The following is a 17,381-nucleotide window of genomic DNA, read 5'->3' as shown; positions in this document are numbered from 1 at the left end:
CCTCCCAGAGTGCTAGAATAACAGGCGCCACCAGGCCCAGGTAGTTTGTCATTTGTAATACAATCTCTTTTCCTTTTAACCCACCTCATTGAGTTCTTACTCTTCTTCTTAGTGACAAATTTTATAATGAAGGCTTTTATCAATGGTAGAAGAGTATTTGGTATTCCTGTCAAGGGATTTCCAAAGGACTACCCCTCAAAAATGGTAAGTGTCTGTTGGAAATACCAAAAAAAAAAAAAAAAAGTGCCTATTTTGTACACATCACTTCAGTAGTAACCTAAATATTTAGAAAGTCGGTGAGTCGAGCCAAAATAAATGACTATAGTACAGAATAATTCCCAGAGACCCCCTTTTTCTTAAACATCCCTGGGTAAAGGCGATCAGAATAGAGAGAAATAGCAAGAATTGGAGTTTGGGTGGAAAAATTATTAATTTTGCTGCTGCTGCTTTTCCTTGTAACATGGCACCAGGGAAACATGTACCAGTTCTAGAGCAACTTCGAAAACAGAAAGAAAGTAAAGCTACACTCTAATGCCTGAGGTAGCTTCCTAATAGAGAAGATGGATTTAAGGTTGTTCCATTCTTGTTTTCCTCTTTGATACCTTTTTTTTTTTTTCCTGGTTATCTGTGCTAGCCTTCATAGGTGCATTGCTGTTCTGCCAGCATTTGGCTGGATGCCGGCCTTGGCCAAGCCCAGTTTGTACATATCTAGAATCTAGATTTTCCAATCTGCTTGCAAAAAGTAGTAAATCTTCTGCTGGGACTAGGGGGATAACAGTGCTTCCTGTAGCAGACAGGTATCTCTTCTCATATAACTTGATACTTGAGTTTTTAAGGAACCACATTTATTGAAAACAAAGCAAAATTATGTCAAAAAAATAACTTCAGTGAGAGAAAAATGGCTAGGGACTAGATGGTCTTGTTAAGAATAATCTTATGTCTTTCTGCATTAATTTCCTTATAAAGACTTTTTAATGTTATTTTTAATTGACATATAATTTAGGGAGCACAACATGATGATTTGATACATGTATTGGAATGATGAAATCAAGTTAATTAACATATATATGTCACCTCACCACTTTTTGTGGGGAGACATTTGAGATTTACTCTTAATTATCTTGAAATATGCACTGTTATTGACTATAGTCACCCTGCTGTGCAATAGATCTCAAAACTTATTCCTCCTGTCTATCTGAAACTTTGTACCCTTTGACCAACAACCCCCTATTCCCTCTCTCCTCCCAGTGAAGACTTTTAAAATTTAGCATAAGTGTATTGTTTTATAGGCACATTCAGTGTTTGATTACATCTGTACATCTAGTTTTTGCTAGATATTGATGTGGCTTCTACACCAGTGCTTCTGAAACTTGTTAGAACAAATCACCTGAGGATTTTGTTAAAGTGCAGATTCTGATTCAGCAAGTCTGAGATCAGGCTCAAGACTGCTTTTGCAGCGAGCTCCCTGGGGATGCTCATGTTGCTGGCCTCCACCTTAATTTTAGTACAAAGAGGCTACAGGCTAGACCATTGTCTTTCCTTTGTTCTGTTATTTTTCCTTCGGTAGCCACAACTAAGCAAAGTAGCAACACATAGTTTTTTTTTCTTTTCCTCAATATAATCTGTGTGATGCAAATCATGTTTCTCAATTCATTAGGTTTTAGCCTTTTGATTTGATGAGGAGACAAAGCCTTTGTACCTGGCCTCAACTCCCTCCCAATCCTGGGGAAACTGATTCACAGTTACGTGTAATCCGCTTCTTTAGAAGTGTGCTTAAACCTTTAGGGTTAAGGGCTCATGAGTGCTCTGCATGACTAAAAGGAATAAACAAAAATGGATTTAGTTAAAACTATCCTGAGTTAGACCTTGATGGTTTTAGATTTTGTTTGGAATTAAGCAGTATAAATAATATTTATTAAAAGTAATGTTATATCAACATTGAATTGTAAGATGCCTGTTGAATATCTGGTTAGTTTTGTGTTCCGATCTGACATGAAGAGTTCAGACTTCTATATATTTATGTTCTTCTAGGAATACTTTTTTGATCCAGATGTGTTAACTGAAGGAGAGCTGGCCCCAAATGATAGATGTTGTCGAATTTGTGGGAAAATCGGACACTTTATGAAAGACTGTCCTATGAGGAGAAAGTAAGTAAATGTTCAAAAGGGGTGGTTGTGTTTTTATTTTCTTAATGTCCCAATTTTTAAATGAGGTACTGTTATAACAAAGAAAATACACTTGCATGAAATCCAGCAGTTTTCAGATACGTTTAAGTTTTTTATTTTATTTTTTAATGAAATGACGTGATTTGAAACATGACTTGAGGCCAGGTGCAGTGGTTCATGCCTGTAATCCCAGCACTTTGGGAGGCCGAGGCGAGTGGATCACCTGAGGTCAGGAGTTCAAGACCAGCCTGACCAACATGGTGAAACCCCATCTCTACTAAAAATTAGCCAGGCATGGTGGTGGGCGCCTGTAATCCCAACTACTTGGGAGGCTGAGGCTGGAGAATCGCTTGAACCCAGGAGACGGAGATTGCAGTGAGCCGAGATCACACCATTGCACTCCAGCCTGGGCAACAGAGCGAGATTCTGTCTCAAAAAAAAAAAAGGCCAGATGTAGTAGCTCACGCCTGTAATCCCAGCACTTTGGGAGGCCAAGGTGGGCGGATCACTTGAGGCTAGGAGTTCAAGACCAGCCTTGCCAACATGGTGAAAAGAGGAAACAAAAATTCTTCCTTTTTACAGTAGTGAGAAGTTCAGAATCATTTCAGTCAGTGAACAAAGGAGCTCCTTCAGGAGCTCAGTGACGTTTCTAATGCACAGTACCTGTTCAGCACGCTGGGATTTATATTCACAAACAGTTCACTGGATTTTAACACTCTTTGTTTGTATTCCACTTAACCCTTAATAATTGTTGTGAGTAGGTAAGCCACGCAGTTTAGTCACCATGCTTTCTTCTGGTGGCGTTTATGGGGAGGCAAGAGAAACATGTTTTTGCTTGCTTGCCTGGGACACGTTGTTTTGGTGGTGTTTTTAACTGTACAGTAATGGTGTAGTGGTAACAGGAATGGTGTTTTTAACTACAGTAATGGTGTGGTGGTGTTTTTAACTGTACAGTAATGGTGTAGTGGTGTACAGTAATGGTGTTTTTAACTGTACAGTAATATTTTGAAACGTGGTGCTCAAATTAGGTTACCATCTGGAATTTGAGAAGCGTTTTTTTTCAGTCCTTTTTTTCATTACTCAAAAATCAGTGATTATTAGGACAAGGGAGAAATGATTTTGACATTTATAACCATTGTTCCTTTGTGAATTTAAGCCTTCACATCTAAAATTTCCAGTGCCTAGTAAAGAAAGAATGCTAATGTGCCAGAAAGGCCATTCAAGAAATCACTCTGAGTATGATTTGCCTTTCATTACATCAGTATCAAAGTACGCATTCAGCCACGGAGTGCCACTCATTGCAGTTACTGGTTTTACAGCACTAGAGCAACTTCGAAAATGAAAAAGAAAAACTGCACCCTTAAACCCTGAGGGAACATCTTGACAGAGAAGATGGATTTTCATTTAGGTTCTTGCTTTTCCTTTTAAACTTTCTATTCCTGGTTATCTCTTAAATCTAGAATTGCCTTAATATTTTGGGAGTTGCCTTAATATTTTGTTAGGCTTCTGTTTAGATTTTTGCTACTAATATGATGTCTTCTACAGAGTGAGACGGCGGCGAGATCAGGAAGATGCCCTGAACCAAAGATACCCTGAGAACAAGGAAAAAAGAAGCAAAGAGGACAAAGAAATTCACAACAAATACACAGAAAGGGAGGTGTCAACAAAAGACGATAAGCCCATACAGTGCACACCTCAGAAAGCCAAGCCAGTGCGGGCAGCTGCTGACCTGGGGAGGGAGAAGATCCTCAGACCACCAGTGGAAAAATGGAAGAGACAGGATGACAAAGACTCAAGAGAAAAACGTTGTTTTATTTGTGGAAGAGAAGGGCACATTAAAAAGGAATGCCCACAGTTTAAAGGCTCTTCAGGTATGGACACCTGTCACACCTTGATGTTTGCTCTAACATCTCAAGGGAAATCTCCTTTTTAGGGTTCTTTACTATTTTAGTTATCTTTCTTTATTAATATATTTACTCACAAAAGATCTTGTTTTCAAGAAAGTAAAATCCCTTCCCCCTCCTTTAATGTTGATCCTCCATATATCTTATTCCTGGCTTTATTTAGAGTCTTATGAGAGTCATTTGGTGAACTTTTCTAAGATTATCAGTGAGGTGAAAGTGCAGTCATCCCTGGTACCTGCACATGTAACCTCAGTGACCAGAAAAGAAGCTGCAACTTGAGCTTTGCTACTTGGTATATGTACTTGTGAAATCAAATCACAGGGGTGGCGGTAGCTAGAGTTATCTCAGGACACCATGCTCTGTGCACAGGTGAGCCACACACAGGCACATGCATAGAAAAGGGAACAGAAAGAAATAGGCTGCATAGTTAGCAGTGGGTATGTCTGCAGAGGGGAATTATGGAAGATTTCTTTCTGTAGATTTTATCATTTTGATTTTCTACAAGTGAGCATGATTATTCTTATGATGAAGAAAATATCTATTAGCCATCATTAGTACACCATCCCCAAATCTGGCCGCTTTGAGTTGTTAAATACAAATTGGCCATTTTTGCTAAATGGGTGAAATGTCTATTGTGGGCACCTTTTAAGCAGACTTATTTAAGCAGACTACTAACTACAAGGGTACCTTGTGTGTGTATAGTAAGTAATGATTTACAAAACAATTTACCTTCTCACTTCCCAGAACTGTGCAAGTGATGAAATTTGATGAGCATAGAAAAGAAATCTTGGGAAGTAATTTTTTTCTATTTAAGTAGTCAATCCTGTCACTATCCTCAGTTGTATATATATGTTTGTGGACACCATAAACTGTCAGCTGCTTTACAGTTTCCTTAAAATACTCCATGTGTATAGTTCTTGGAACAAGAATACCTCTCTTCTATTTTATTTTATCATATTCAGCAATATAGTGTATCGTTTTTTGAGACAGGAGATTTTTAGATCATACTCATTCTTTTTTAAAGGAGCTTTATATGAAAAGAAAAATATTTACAATTTTTTATCTATTATTTTTAGAGTAGGGTTTAAATGTTTATGAAAGATCCAGCTTTAGCTGCTCACATAGGACATATACCAGAATAAAGTGATTTTCTTGTCTTGTTTTAAGAGGAAAATGTATTTAAAAGAAATTACAATAATAGTTGCTAACGTTCATTGAGCATTCATGATGAGTTAGGCAGTATTTTAAGTACTTTACATGGATAATTTCATTTAATTTTTACAACAGCTTCATTAAATGCGTTAATATCTGCAGTTTTATGGGTAAGGAAACTGTAAATAGTATAGATAAGTTTTAAATAGTATTCCCAGAATTATTCCCAAAATTACTGGAAGCCTGTGTTGATTACTCATAACTGAAACATTATTACAGTCTTCCTCTTTGGTACAACAAAGTGGAGAATTTGCCCCAGCTTTGATGAATTTCTGTTTTCTCGCTAGCAGCAAGTTTTAAGTTGTTTACTAGGGAAGCTCTCACAACAGTTAGAACAGTGATTTTGGCAGCCTATGGGGGACAGCAGCAACTCAAAAAGAGGGGGGAGTCTGGGGTGGCAGGGGGATTATCAAGCATAAGGAAGAGCACTTATCTGGAAACGTGGTCCCTTTCGATTGCAGTCCTGACACACTGAAGTTAGTAGTCATATTTTAAACGTGAACTGACAGTGGAGATATGGAGATAGATACAGGGAATTTCCCTTGGTGGCAGTTAAAAAATAATCAGTTGCTTCTTCCTGTCTAAAACTTATGCTGCTCTCTCTTGTTTCTTCAGATATATTGCTCCTTTGTCCACACAATATACTGAGTGGAGCTTCTGTCACACCAACAGACAGTCTCTGTGAAAATTTGAAAACAGGGCTACTGCTTTCAGTGTAAAGTAGGGACAAAAAATGCTAATTTCTTTTTTAGGAATGTCTAAATCAGATCGTATGTTTGGATCCCCCTCACCTGTACCATTGAAACCAATTGGTCCATTTGTTCAGGTAAACCAAGAAGGAGGTGTGTCTGTCATCTGTTCACTCAGGAGATGCTCCCTGAGTGCTCTCAGCTCTGTGCCAGGTCCTTGGCGCCATGCTGGCAGCCCGGGCCCTCCTTCCTGTGGCTGACCTGCAGCATTCTTTCTGTCTGTGCCACGTGGGTGTGGTGCGTGGTGAGGCTTGCTGGGCACCGGATGGCAGGGCCTTGTTTCAGAACTCCTGCATATGGTCTCGCTTTTCAGTTAACTTGCAAAATTCTGCCACCCACATGCCTTATTTCAGCTCTCCTTGGATATGGTTTCGGTTTTAAGGCTGTTTCAGATGCTCTTCCTTTCAATTTTGTAAACCAGTCTATTTCATTTTTTAGGCAGTGCTTTTACATGAAGACAAAAAGAAACAAAAAACAACAATATTTTTGAGTCCCCAGTCAGGTATGTGGGTTTTAAAAAAAACAAATGTGTGTTATTTTATTTACTGCATACTTTACCACATGCCTTTTGAGATTCTTTCTCTGAATACATGCTTTTAACAGGGATTGGACATCAGAATGACTTGGGGGAACTTTAAAACATACGGTTGCCCATCCTCTACCTTTATTTCCTAAAGCTCATTCTTCAGTGGGTAAGCATGGGCCTGTGTGTTTTGTAAATTCCAAGTGGTGTTTATACCACCCACGAGTGGCAACCAGCGTCTTCAATTATTTGTTCCAGTCCCATGCTTTTTGTTGCTGCTGTCTTGCCTGCAGTGTTTTCTCCTCCTGGAGAGTATTTGCCACACACAAAGTAAAGAAAAAAAATAAGCTTAGCCTGAACTCCATTGTTACCTCTCAGCTACTTCATTTATTCATTCTTTCAACAAATAGTTATCCAGCCGCTCCCTCCCTTTCTAAGTTCAGGACACCGGCCTCAACACTGAAGATACGGCGGTGAACAAGCAAAGCCCCTTCTCTCATTTACTCTGCATCCTTCTCAGAAGAGGGTAGACAATAAAGAGATACAGAGATAATATGTCATGTGGTGACAAATGCTAGGAAGAAATAACCAAACAAGAAAAGGGAAAGAGAATGGTTGGCTAAGGAGGCAGCCTCTCTGGTAAAGTAACATTTAAGCAAAGAATCAAATGAAACAAAGGGGCCAGTCCGGGGAAATTGGTGTTAGACCGGTAAACTCAGAGATGGAAACAGGTGTTGGCCTACAGCATCACTGAGGCAGGTGGCAGGAGTGGAACAGGGTTGGAAACTTGAGAGAGAGAAGAAATTTGAAAAAGAAAAACAGAGTGGAGCAGGCAGGAGGATGAGTGAGTGGTGGAGGTGGAGGTGAAGTCAGAGGGTGGATAGATCTGGATTATGAAGCACCTTCAACAGTGGTAGTGACTGTTTTTGTTGGTTTTTTTGCCCCTTTAAGTGAAATAAGAGAGTATTTTCGGGTTTTGAGCCAAGGAGTGATATTATCTGAATCTTGTTTTAAAAGGCTCCTTATGGCTGCTGTGTGGAGGCAGGGTAGCTACTTAGAAACCAACCCACCTCAGCCTCCCCATTTATAGAGATGGGGTCTCACTATGTTGCCCAGACTGGTCTTGAACTCCTGGCCTCATGTTATCCTCCCACCTTGGCCTCCAAAAATACCAAAATGATAGATATGAGCCACCACATCTGGCCATAAGCTTCAGCCTTGAGCAGACACTTTCTAAACACTTTATTTAGGAAAAAAAAAAAAAAACTAATTCTTGCATAGCCACGGTGTTCATTTTGCTGAGAATAATATAGCATAGTGTTTACAATTATGTAGGTGTAATTTCTAGCTCTGTGATTCTGAGAGACTGCCTTATCCTCCATATGCCTCAGTTTCCTCGTGTAAACAGGGGTTAATAGTAGTACCTGACAGGGATGTGGAGAAATCCACGTAAAAGTACTTAGAACAGCGCCTGCATGTAGTGAGAGCGGAGAAAAGGTTCGTGGTGGTGATCGCATTGATGTTATTCTTCCTTCAGGGTATCACCAAGTCTTCCAGTGCCAGCGTTGTTCAATTGCGAGAGAAATATAGATGCTAGGCATATACCTAGAAATGGCATTGACAATAAGTTATGATTTCTGTAATTATCTTCTGAGTAAAAAACCTGCATATTTATAAATCTTTTGAGCAACTGGAAAAAAAGTATTAACTTAAATTTACTACAGGAAAAATGTATTGCAATAATTATGTTGCTTATACCAGAAAAAATTACGTTACTTTATACCAGACAAAAGAAGACATTTATAGGTGGTTAAAATCTATCCTATCCAATAAATTGGACTCTTCCAAGTAAGTGTATGACAGATGATATAAGTGTTTAGTTTTTCCGTGATATGTGTATCCAAATTATTTATGTTATTATAAATGTGAACTGTATCTCACCTGTAAGTAGTGTTAATTTCCCCATAGCTCTTCCTTTCCGTAGTGCTAAGTATGTCTTTGGGCCACTGGTAGTTTCTCAAGAGAGCATGTTGATACGGACAGCCCCCCCCCCACTCCCATATATGGTGTATTGACCTTAGGCAAGAGATGTGGTTTCTCTGAGCTCCAGATGTGTCATCTATAAAATTGGTGTTAACAGCGTTTATCTGATAGGGTGCTAAGAAGATTAAAGTACCACCCAGAGCAGGCACTCAGTCAAGTTCTCTTTCCTCTGCTGATACCTACCCCCATCCTTTCCTCTAGGCTGCATATAGTTCTTTCCTCCCAAAGGAGATCATAGTAGATAGAAAATCCCATGAATGTCCTTGCTGTTTGTTGTTACCTCCCTCCGCCCCATCCCCCCACACACAATGCCTTAGATATGCAGTAGGTTTTATTGATTAGAGGTGAACTTATTTGGAAGGAATAAAAAGACAAAGCAGGAGAATGGTCAAGAACATGAGTTTTAGAGTGAGACACTTGAGTTTGAAATCCAGCCCAACCATTTACTAGTTGTATGACCTCTGTCAAGTTACGCAACCTCTGTGTGCCTCAGTTTCCTTTTTGGTAAATTGGTGCTAACACCTCACAGGATGATTGTAAGGATTACCTTCATGTAGATAAAGCACTTAACACAGCATCGACACATCTCATCACTCAGTAAATTATCACTGCCCTTTGTTACTGTGGTTAGCAAACACTTGCTGTAATTGATCTCTTCTAACTTGGAGGACAAATAAATAATGGAAATTTTTAACAAAAGTATGTAGAGATTGTGGTACCACAGTGATAAACTGATTTTTATGCTTAAGTTAATTACTCTGGTTTATGTATGACAGTTTATTCAGTATGAGAATCTCAGAAAACTAATGTTCTTTTTTATTCCTTAATCTTCCTACCCTTTTTTTGGTAAAGAAAATTACCAAAAACAAAAACAAAAGAAAAAACAACTACCTCTGTCTTTTTATTTATTCCATTTTAATCTCATGGCTTGGAATCTGAGAAATTGGAGTTGCTGGAAGAGATTGGTGGATGTCTTTTTGCTCTCATGGTGATGTATTCTTTTACAGCGTTTATCATTGACCAGAATTTTAAAGCCTGCTTATTTTAAAAAACAAAAACCAGTGATCTTTATGAAAATAAGTTTAAAATAATAGAAATACTTTTTAAAATAGTGTGGGGAGAGCTCATTGTCGTTATGTTGATAGCCTTTTTTGGATATTCTAGTGTATTAATATACCATTGTTTATTTAATCATGTCTTATTAATGGACTGGCTGTTTTCACATATTTGATATATCATGTGTCTTCACAGCTTGTGCTTGCATATTCTTTCCCACAATATTGGAAATCCACATATTTCCTTGTACATTTTTAAAGTTGATATCTAAATCTTTCATTGTAGTTGCAAAGCATGTAACTTCTTGGGGGAGGGGGTCTGTAAATATTGACATTTTAAAATAAAACTTTTAAATCAGCCTTAAATGTATCAAATGAAGTATAAATATTATTGCTTTTTCATACCCACCATCATTTATATACAGCTCAGCTCTTCTTTAACAGGCAAAAATTATATATCATTTCCCTTTCCTCCTTGAATTCCTTTGTTGTACTTCTGCAGAATTTCAGCATAAGATGATATATTTTGTTTGTTTGTTTGAACTTCTCCCTGAGATGATATATTTTTATTACACATTTTCAGATATTTTATTGAGTAGCTTATCATGCTTATCTGCAACAAAAATGACAGAGGCGACAAGCTAGACCCTGTCTATTTTCTATAAATTTTTAAGCTTTTTATTAAATCTCAAAGGATGAAAATGTCTCCTACATTGAGTTTTCACAATTAATAGAATATATAATTGATCAAAACACATGTTACAAATTTTAATTAAAAATTACCTTTTATGTTTACTTACTGAAAACGACTTTTATTTGTAAGAAAGATGAGATTTTTTTCCCTATACATTCATGTATCTTTGGGTCAGTATTATTCACTGCATGAATGAAGCTGTTCCTTTTGTCTCCCTAATTGTTTTGTTTTTATAGTTGATAAAAATGGAAAAACCCCAATATTCTTTATGATGGCAAATTAAAAATAATAGAAATACTTTAAGAGTTTGGGAATAGAAGATACATTACAATAGTGCCACTCAATTATTTTGATTCCTTCTTAATTACATGACCAAAAATCACAGTGATGTCTCATCAAAAATTGTTTGTAATGATCATCCACTATCAGTGTAATTTTATGAAAGCTAAAAATTTGGATTTTAATTAGAGGCATTTACATTTACCACAGATACTAGCATTTTGTTTGCTTCTCCTCTTCTCTGGGTTTTTTTTTTTTTTTTTTTTTTTGCCTCGTGGCAATACACCACAGTAAGATTTGGCTGGTTAGGAGATACGCCTTTCTTTTGTAAAGTAGGTGAATAATTGTGAAAGGGCAGTTAGAAAGGATAGGTGGAGTGATTCCTGAAAACCAGCCTCAACCTTGACCATAAAGGCATTCACAGGCATATAAGTTTTAAGAAAGAGTATATATGGAAGTTGAAGAGCTGGAAATTGACTCTCTCAAAACTATCCTTGCGGCCGGGTGCCATGGCTCACGCCTGTAATCCTAGCACTTTGGAATGCCAAGGCGGGCAGATCAACTGAGGTTGGGCGTTCGAGACCAGCCTGGCCAACATGGTGAAACCCCATCTCTACTAAAAGCGCAAATTTAGTCAGGTGTACTGGTGTGCACCTATAATCCCCCCTGATCGGGAGGCTGAGGGCAGGAGAATCACTTGAACCCAGGAGGTGGAGGCTGCAGTGAGCCGAGACCAAGCCACATGCCCTGTCAGGTAGGCTCAGGAACCCATGGACCCAGGTTGAAAGACCACCGTTTACATAAAACACTCCAATGAATATTCACATATTTGTCTAGCGAATATTCACAATATTCACATACTGTTATTTCATCAGGATAAATTCCCACTCCTCAGAATGATAGGTTTAAAAGTATACACATTTTGACAGCGATGCCAGTATTCCCAAATTGTGATTGTTGACAATCCCGGAGAGTCAGTGACATTGTTTCCCATACCCCGACTTCATTGGGATAGTCTTTTTTTCATTTTGCACCTGCTTGAATTCCTATTATTACCATTGAACTTTACCTTTTTTTTTTTTTTTACATGATTTCATCTATCTTTCTTTATATTTATGTCTTTGTACTTTTGTATCGGAGTATTCTTGACAGGCTCTCACTGTTGCCCCGGCTGGAGGGCAGTGGCTCAATTACAGCTCCCTACAGCCTTGAACTCTCAAGCGATCCTCCTACCTCAGTCTCCTGAGTAGCTGGGATCACACGCTAGTGACACCACACTCAGCTGATTGTTAAAATTGTTTTGTAGTGACGGAGTCTCACCATGTTGCCCAGGCTCGTCTTGAACTCTTGGGCTTAGATGATCCTCCCTCCTCAGTTTCCAGAAGTACTGGGATTACAGGCATGAGCCACTCTACCCGGCCCAGTTTATTATTCTTTTAACCTCACTTATATGTGTTTGCCATACAGATGAATATTTGTTTTAATAGTGTGATCTAGCCAACTTTTGCATGGTTTCATATGATACCAAATTTTATAAATGTCACATTATTCCTCTATATTATATAAAAATTCATTCACGTGTTATTTCTAGTACTTTTGTTTTTTTACATGCAAATATTTTATATTCAGGTATAGTGAACATTTTTCGGATATAGTAGATTACATGTTTAAATGCTACAGTAGTAAAACTACTAGTACTGTACTTACCAAAGGGTTTAACATTTTGGGAAAAACAGAAACAGGGGCAAGTAGCAGTATAACAATAACTAACTTACCTTCTAGAGAATTGGCAGTTTTTCCATTTTATTTTTATTTTTTTCTTTTAGAAGGGTCTCACTCTGTCACCCAGGTAGGAGTGCAGTGGCACAATCATAGCTCACTGCAGCCTTGAACTCCTGGGCTCAAGTGATCCTCCCACCTCAGCCTCCCAAGTAGCTCACACAGGCATGAGCCACCGTGCCGTGCCTGGCTCAATCTTTTTTTTTTTTTTTTCTTCTTTTTTTAAATAAAAGACCTGTCACGGAGGTGGTGGAAGTGCCTTGAGTACCATCACCAAGAGCGTTTCCTCTGTCATGTCCCTCTCAGCCCTAGAAACATCCATTATTGTGAGGTTAAGTCTCCTAGTTCCCCCCCTCCCCCGCCCCCCGCCCTTTTTTTTTGAGACAAAGTATCCCTCTGTCACCTAGGCTGGAGTGTAGTGGTGTGATCTCTGCTCACTGCAACCTGCACCTCCTAGCTTCCAGTGATTCTCCTGCCTCAGCCTCCCAAGTAGCTGGGATTATAGGTGTGAGCCACTGCACCCGGCCCCTTCTGGTTCATTTTTTTGTACTCTTCCATATGTATTCCTTAACATATGTTTCTCCTTGGTGAATTTTTAAATTTAAATGGCATATCATGGTATATAATAAGAATGTCCTACAAACCGGGGATGGTGACGCGGGCATGCAGTCTCAGCCACTCAGGAGGCTGAGGCAGGAGGATGGCTTGAGCCCAGGAGTACTGATAGCACCTGTGAGTAGTCACTGCACTGCACTCCAGATGGGGCAACAAACTAGACCCCATCTGTTTTAAAATTTTTATATGTTGCTGTTTTTAGATTTGGGGTTTTTTCTTTGCAGTATTCCACCCTGTGAATACAAAATATTCTATGTATTTATTACCCAATTTTAGGTTGTATTCAATATTCTGCTGTTATAAACAGTGCTATAGTGAACATCCTTATAGAAGTCCCCTTGAGCATGTGTGAGAGATTCTTTAGGGTTTGTGTATCTACAGTTCAAATCGTTAGGTCATAGCTTGCTTATGTGCATTTTAGTTAGATTCTATCCGATTACCCTTGTATTGACTGAAATAATTTAGAACTCACACCAGGAGTGTGTGGGTCATTTCTTTATATCCTTTCAAATACTTGATTTTTTTTTTTCAGAATTATCATTTTTGCAAATATGATGGATGAGAACTACTTATGCTGTTGTTCTCATGTGTATTTGTATGACTGGTGATGCAAGGGGCCCTTTTCCTTTTTTTTTGTTTGTTTTTTTTTGAGATGGAGTTTTGCTCTTGTTGCACAGGCTGGAGTGCAATAGCGCAATCTTGGCTCACCGCAACCTCTGCCTTCCGGGTTCCAGCGATTCTCCTGCCTCCTGTCTCCTGAGTAGCTGGAATTACAGACACTTACCACGACACCCGTGGTAAGTGTCTGTAATTCCTTATTAATTTTCCTTATTATCATTTCCTTATTAATTTTTAAAGATTCTTCATTTATTCTGAATACCACTCTTTTATTATTGCATAAATTTCAAGTGTCTACCTGCAGTATATCTTCTGTTTCAACTTTTTGTGTGTCTTGCCATTCCAAAGTTTTTAATTTTGAGATAATCAAATTATTAGTTTTCCATAATTCGTTTTCATCATCATTTGGTTCATAATTTAGGGTCATCTTTAAGAAATTCTTCTCTAACCTGGGGTCATAAAGATATCCATCTATCTCTATTTTCTTCTAATAGCTTTAAAACTTTGTTTTTTCTATTTAGACCTTTAATCCATCCAGAGTTTATATGTGTATAGAGTAGGAGGTAGTCATCTGAGCATTTTTCCCTCTGGTGAAAAGCCTAATCTCTTTTTTTTTTTTTTTGAGATGGAGTCTTGCTCTGTCGCCCAAGCTGGAGTGCAATGGCATGATCTTGGCTCACTGCAACCTTCATTCCTGGGTTCAAGCAATTCTCCTGCCTCAGCCTCCTGAGTAGCTGGGACTACTGGTGCACTGCTGCCATGTCCAGCTAATTTTTTTTCGTATTTTAGTAGAGATGAGGTTTCACCGTGTTGCCCAGGCTGGTCTCGAACTACTGAGCTCAGGCAGTCTGCCCACCTTGGCCTCCCAAAGTGCTAGGATTACAGGTGTGAGCCACCGTGCCTGGCTGAAAAACCTAATCTCAATACTTTGTGCAGTTCACAATATCGAAGATGGGTGCCTATAGACTAATAGACGCTCTGTGGCATAAATAATACAATAGTAGAACAATAGAGTACTTTGTTTCTTCCTGACTGAAATTTCTTACTGAATTCCCTGGCCGATATTTTTCGTTGTGAGTTGATTATCGAGATGTCCTGCTTTGAAAAGTATGTGTCTAGGTAATGTTTTTATTTGCGTACTTACTATGTTTGCTATGGAAAATTTAGAAAGTATTGTTAAGTAAAATGAAGAAAATAAAAACCATCTAAACTCCCTCCATTAACTACTATTTAGGTTTTGGGGATAACGTTTTCCTGTCTTTTTACATTAATGTAATAATAGTTCACATTTATTAAGCATTTTCTATGTGCCAAGTACTATTCCAGTTGCTTTACATGTATTCATCTGATCTTCACAATAACTTCGAGGGCAGGTATTACTGTCCTCATTTTACAGAGAAAGAAAATGAGGCATCAAATACATGATTGGTGGGGTGTTTTGTAGTTTTTTGAAAATACTATTTATATAGTTTTATACCTTGTTTTTTCATATTATTAGTTATCCTTCTGTGTATATCTAATATTCTGTTATGTGCATAGTTCCTCATATACTTGGTCATATTGTAAGTTTGGGACTTTTAAGTTCTTTGCATTGTTAAATTATAAGGTTTTTATGAATATTTCTTTAGCAGAATTTCTACCCACCTCCTCCTGACCTTCTTCCTCCTAATAATTTGGTAACCAAAAATTGATAGTTTTAATTTTGATTTCTTTGATTACCCCAATATTGAATTTTTTCATATACTTATGCCATTTTTTTTCCTATTTTGTATATTACCTTTTCATTACCTAGTTGTCTATTGGTGTTCATTCTTTCATCTGTTGACTTATAAGTTCATTAAGTGTGGTACTGTGCTTAGGAAACTCTTACCCTACCCCAGGATTACCTAAATAGTCACTATTTCTTATGCTCTGACTTTCTTTTAGTTACATTTAATTCTGTAGTTCACTTGGAAATGGGTAGAGAAGAAGGATATGGTCCGTGAGGAGGGAAACTACCTTCCTTCTTTGCCTCCAAAATTACTTATTTGACATAATACAGTTACCAAATAATTCATACTTTGCCCCATTGATTTGAAATGCAAACTTCATTATGTATTACTTTGTTACATATAATCACCAAGAATTTCTCAGGTGTCTTAAGTTTTTTCATTGATCTGTTTGTTCAGACTCCAGAACAAAATTTAGTAACTATTCCGTGGTATTGGTTTTAATCAGTAATCCTCATTCATGTCCTCCACCTGCAAATATAAATTTCCTGTTTTCCTTTTATATCAATAAGTTATTGCTACAATGATTACCATCCACAGCTTTGTATCTGCAGAGTAATGATCTAAGATAATTATTTCTGGTCAGATAATTCTTTGCAATCTATTGTGTTTGGTTGCAAATGAAGATACTGAATTATACAAGGCAGAACCTTAGGTTTGTCTGGTGCTCTGTACCAGCATGGAAATAGTGAATATGTAAATGTATTAAAATGAGATCACTCTAGGAACCTGTCTGCATTCAGAAAGAATTTTGACTAAGCTTATATTCAACCAATCATCTGCATATATACTTTTTAATATCTAGTCTTATTACTTGATTCTAAACAAGGACCAATTGTAGTATGAAGCTTTTGTGACTAATTAATAAGTAATTTTATGGCTTTTGTCATAAAGTGAGGCTTGTTTCATTTATATTGGGTTTTGTTTCTTCCCCTCCTCTAGGTAGCCTTTCCAGTAAATATATGACTCAGGGAAAAGCCTCAGCGAAGAGGACCCAGCAGGAATCATGAGGGAAGGAAAATGCAGCACTCTAAATGGCCACTCAGGCGTTCCTATTCACACGGAAAATTAGGTTCATTTCACAGGACACAGCAGCGTAGATCAGGCTTCAACTTAACATTTAAGGGAAATGTCAGATTTTTTTTTAATTTAATGAAATTGTTAATGAGGAAGAATTTTTAATATAGTCTTGTCCACCACCCATCCCCATAGATTTAAGGATTTTAATAGAAAGCCATGATGTATGTATTTAAGCCAGGTTAAAAGAAAAAAATGTAACTATGGACTGGTATTCAATGAATACAGTTTCATGGTTTTTAATTCTTTCAAAGCACATTAAAAATGGTGTGCTGATAAACCCCAAGTAAATTAACCCTTTTTCCATATAAATCCATTTTTGGTTTTGAAGAGGGGAAATTATATTTATTGTTGTTTACTGAATCCTTGTGTGAAAGCATATCAAATATGTATGAACTGCTACTGCTGTACTTCCGATTGACAGACATCATTTTATTGCTATTTGTAGACGTGATAACATGAACGTGAGTACCTATTTATGTGGGCCTTCAGTGGATGACAAGTGCCACTCAGGTCTCTGGGGTCTCCCTCTCTAATTTTAAGTAAACTGACATGTAACTACTATGCTTATCAAAATGAAGTAAGGAAAACAGGTAGTCCTGTTTGCCACTAAAAACATTTTCAAAGGAAAAATAAAATGAAAGTACTTTTTACTTTTTATGATATTCAGAAATTAGGATGAAGAACTTTTAAAAATTCCTGAAGATCAAAGAGGTTATCTCTGCCAGTCACAAGTGTGGTTGGTGTCATTCTGGGTCTGACTGGAGCCCTCCTGGACTGTTTCTTTAATTTCAAAAGCCCTGCAGACATAGTACCTGGTCAGAACTATGCCTCGGTTTATTTATCATTTTGAAATAAAATCAAAATTTCAACCTGTAATTTTATCTACATTATTTTCT

At 37.7% G+C, this 17,381-nt stretch overlaps 1 protein-coding gene across 8 annotated transcripts in view; it reads left to right on the top strand.

Annotated features, from left to right (window-relative positions):
* The window catches only part of TUT7 (terminal uridylyl transferase 7), a 64,782-nt gene extending 47,421 nt beyond the window's left edge, over positions 1-17,361 (top strand). For 3 of the 8 annotated variants that reach the window (XM_023229546.1, XM_023229545.3, XM_023229547.2), the window contains exons 24-29: positions 113-204; positions 2,032-2,147; positions 3,711-4,036; positions 6,034-6,107; positions 6,469-6,532; positions 16,348-17,361. In XM_023229546.1, coding sequence (XP_023085314.1) covers positions 113-204; positions 2,032-2,147; positions 3,711-4,036; positions 6,034-6,107; positions 6,469-6,532; positions 16,348-16,415 — 740 coding nt within the window. In that variant the 3' untranslated portion in view covers positions 16,416-17,361. Of the gene's footprint in view, positions 1-112; positions 205-2,031; positions 2,148-3,710; positions 4,037-6,033; positions 6,108-6,468; positions 6,533-16,347 lie in introns of those variants that run through there. The other 5 variants (XM_023229549.2, XM_023229548.2, XM_023229551.2 and 2 more) reach the window with 3 other exon arrangements.
* The last annotated feature ends 20 nt before the right edge of the window (positions 17,362-17,381 follow it).

Source organism: Piliocolobus tephrosceles, chromosome 14 (genome assembly GCF_002776525.5).
Source record: "Piliocolobus tephrosceles isolate RC106 chromosome 14, ASM277652v3, whole genome shotgun sequence".
NCBI lineage: Eukaryota > Metazoa > Chordata > Mammalia > Primates > Cercopithecidae > Piliocolobus > Piliocolobus tephrosceles.
Note: the sequence above shows the minus strand (reverse complement) of the source record. Positions and strands in the feature narration are given on the sequence as shown.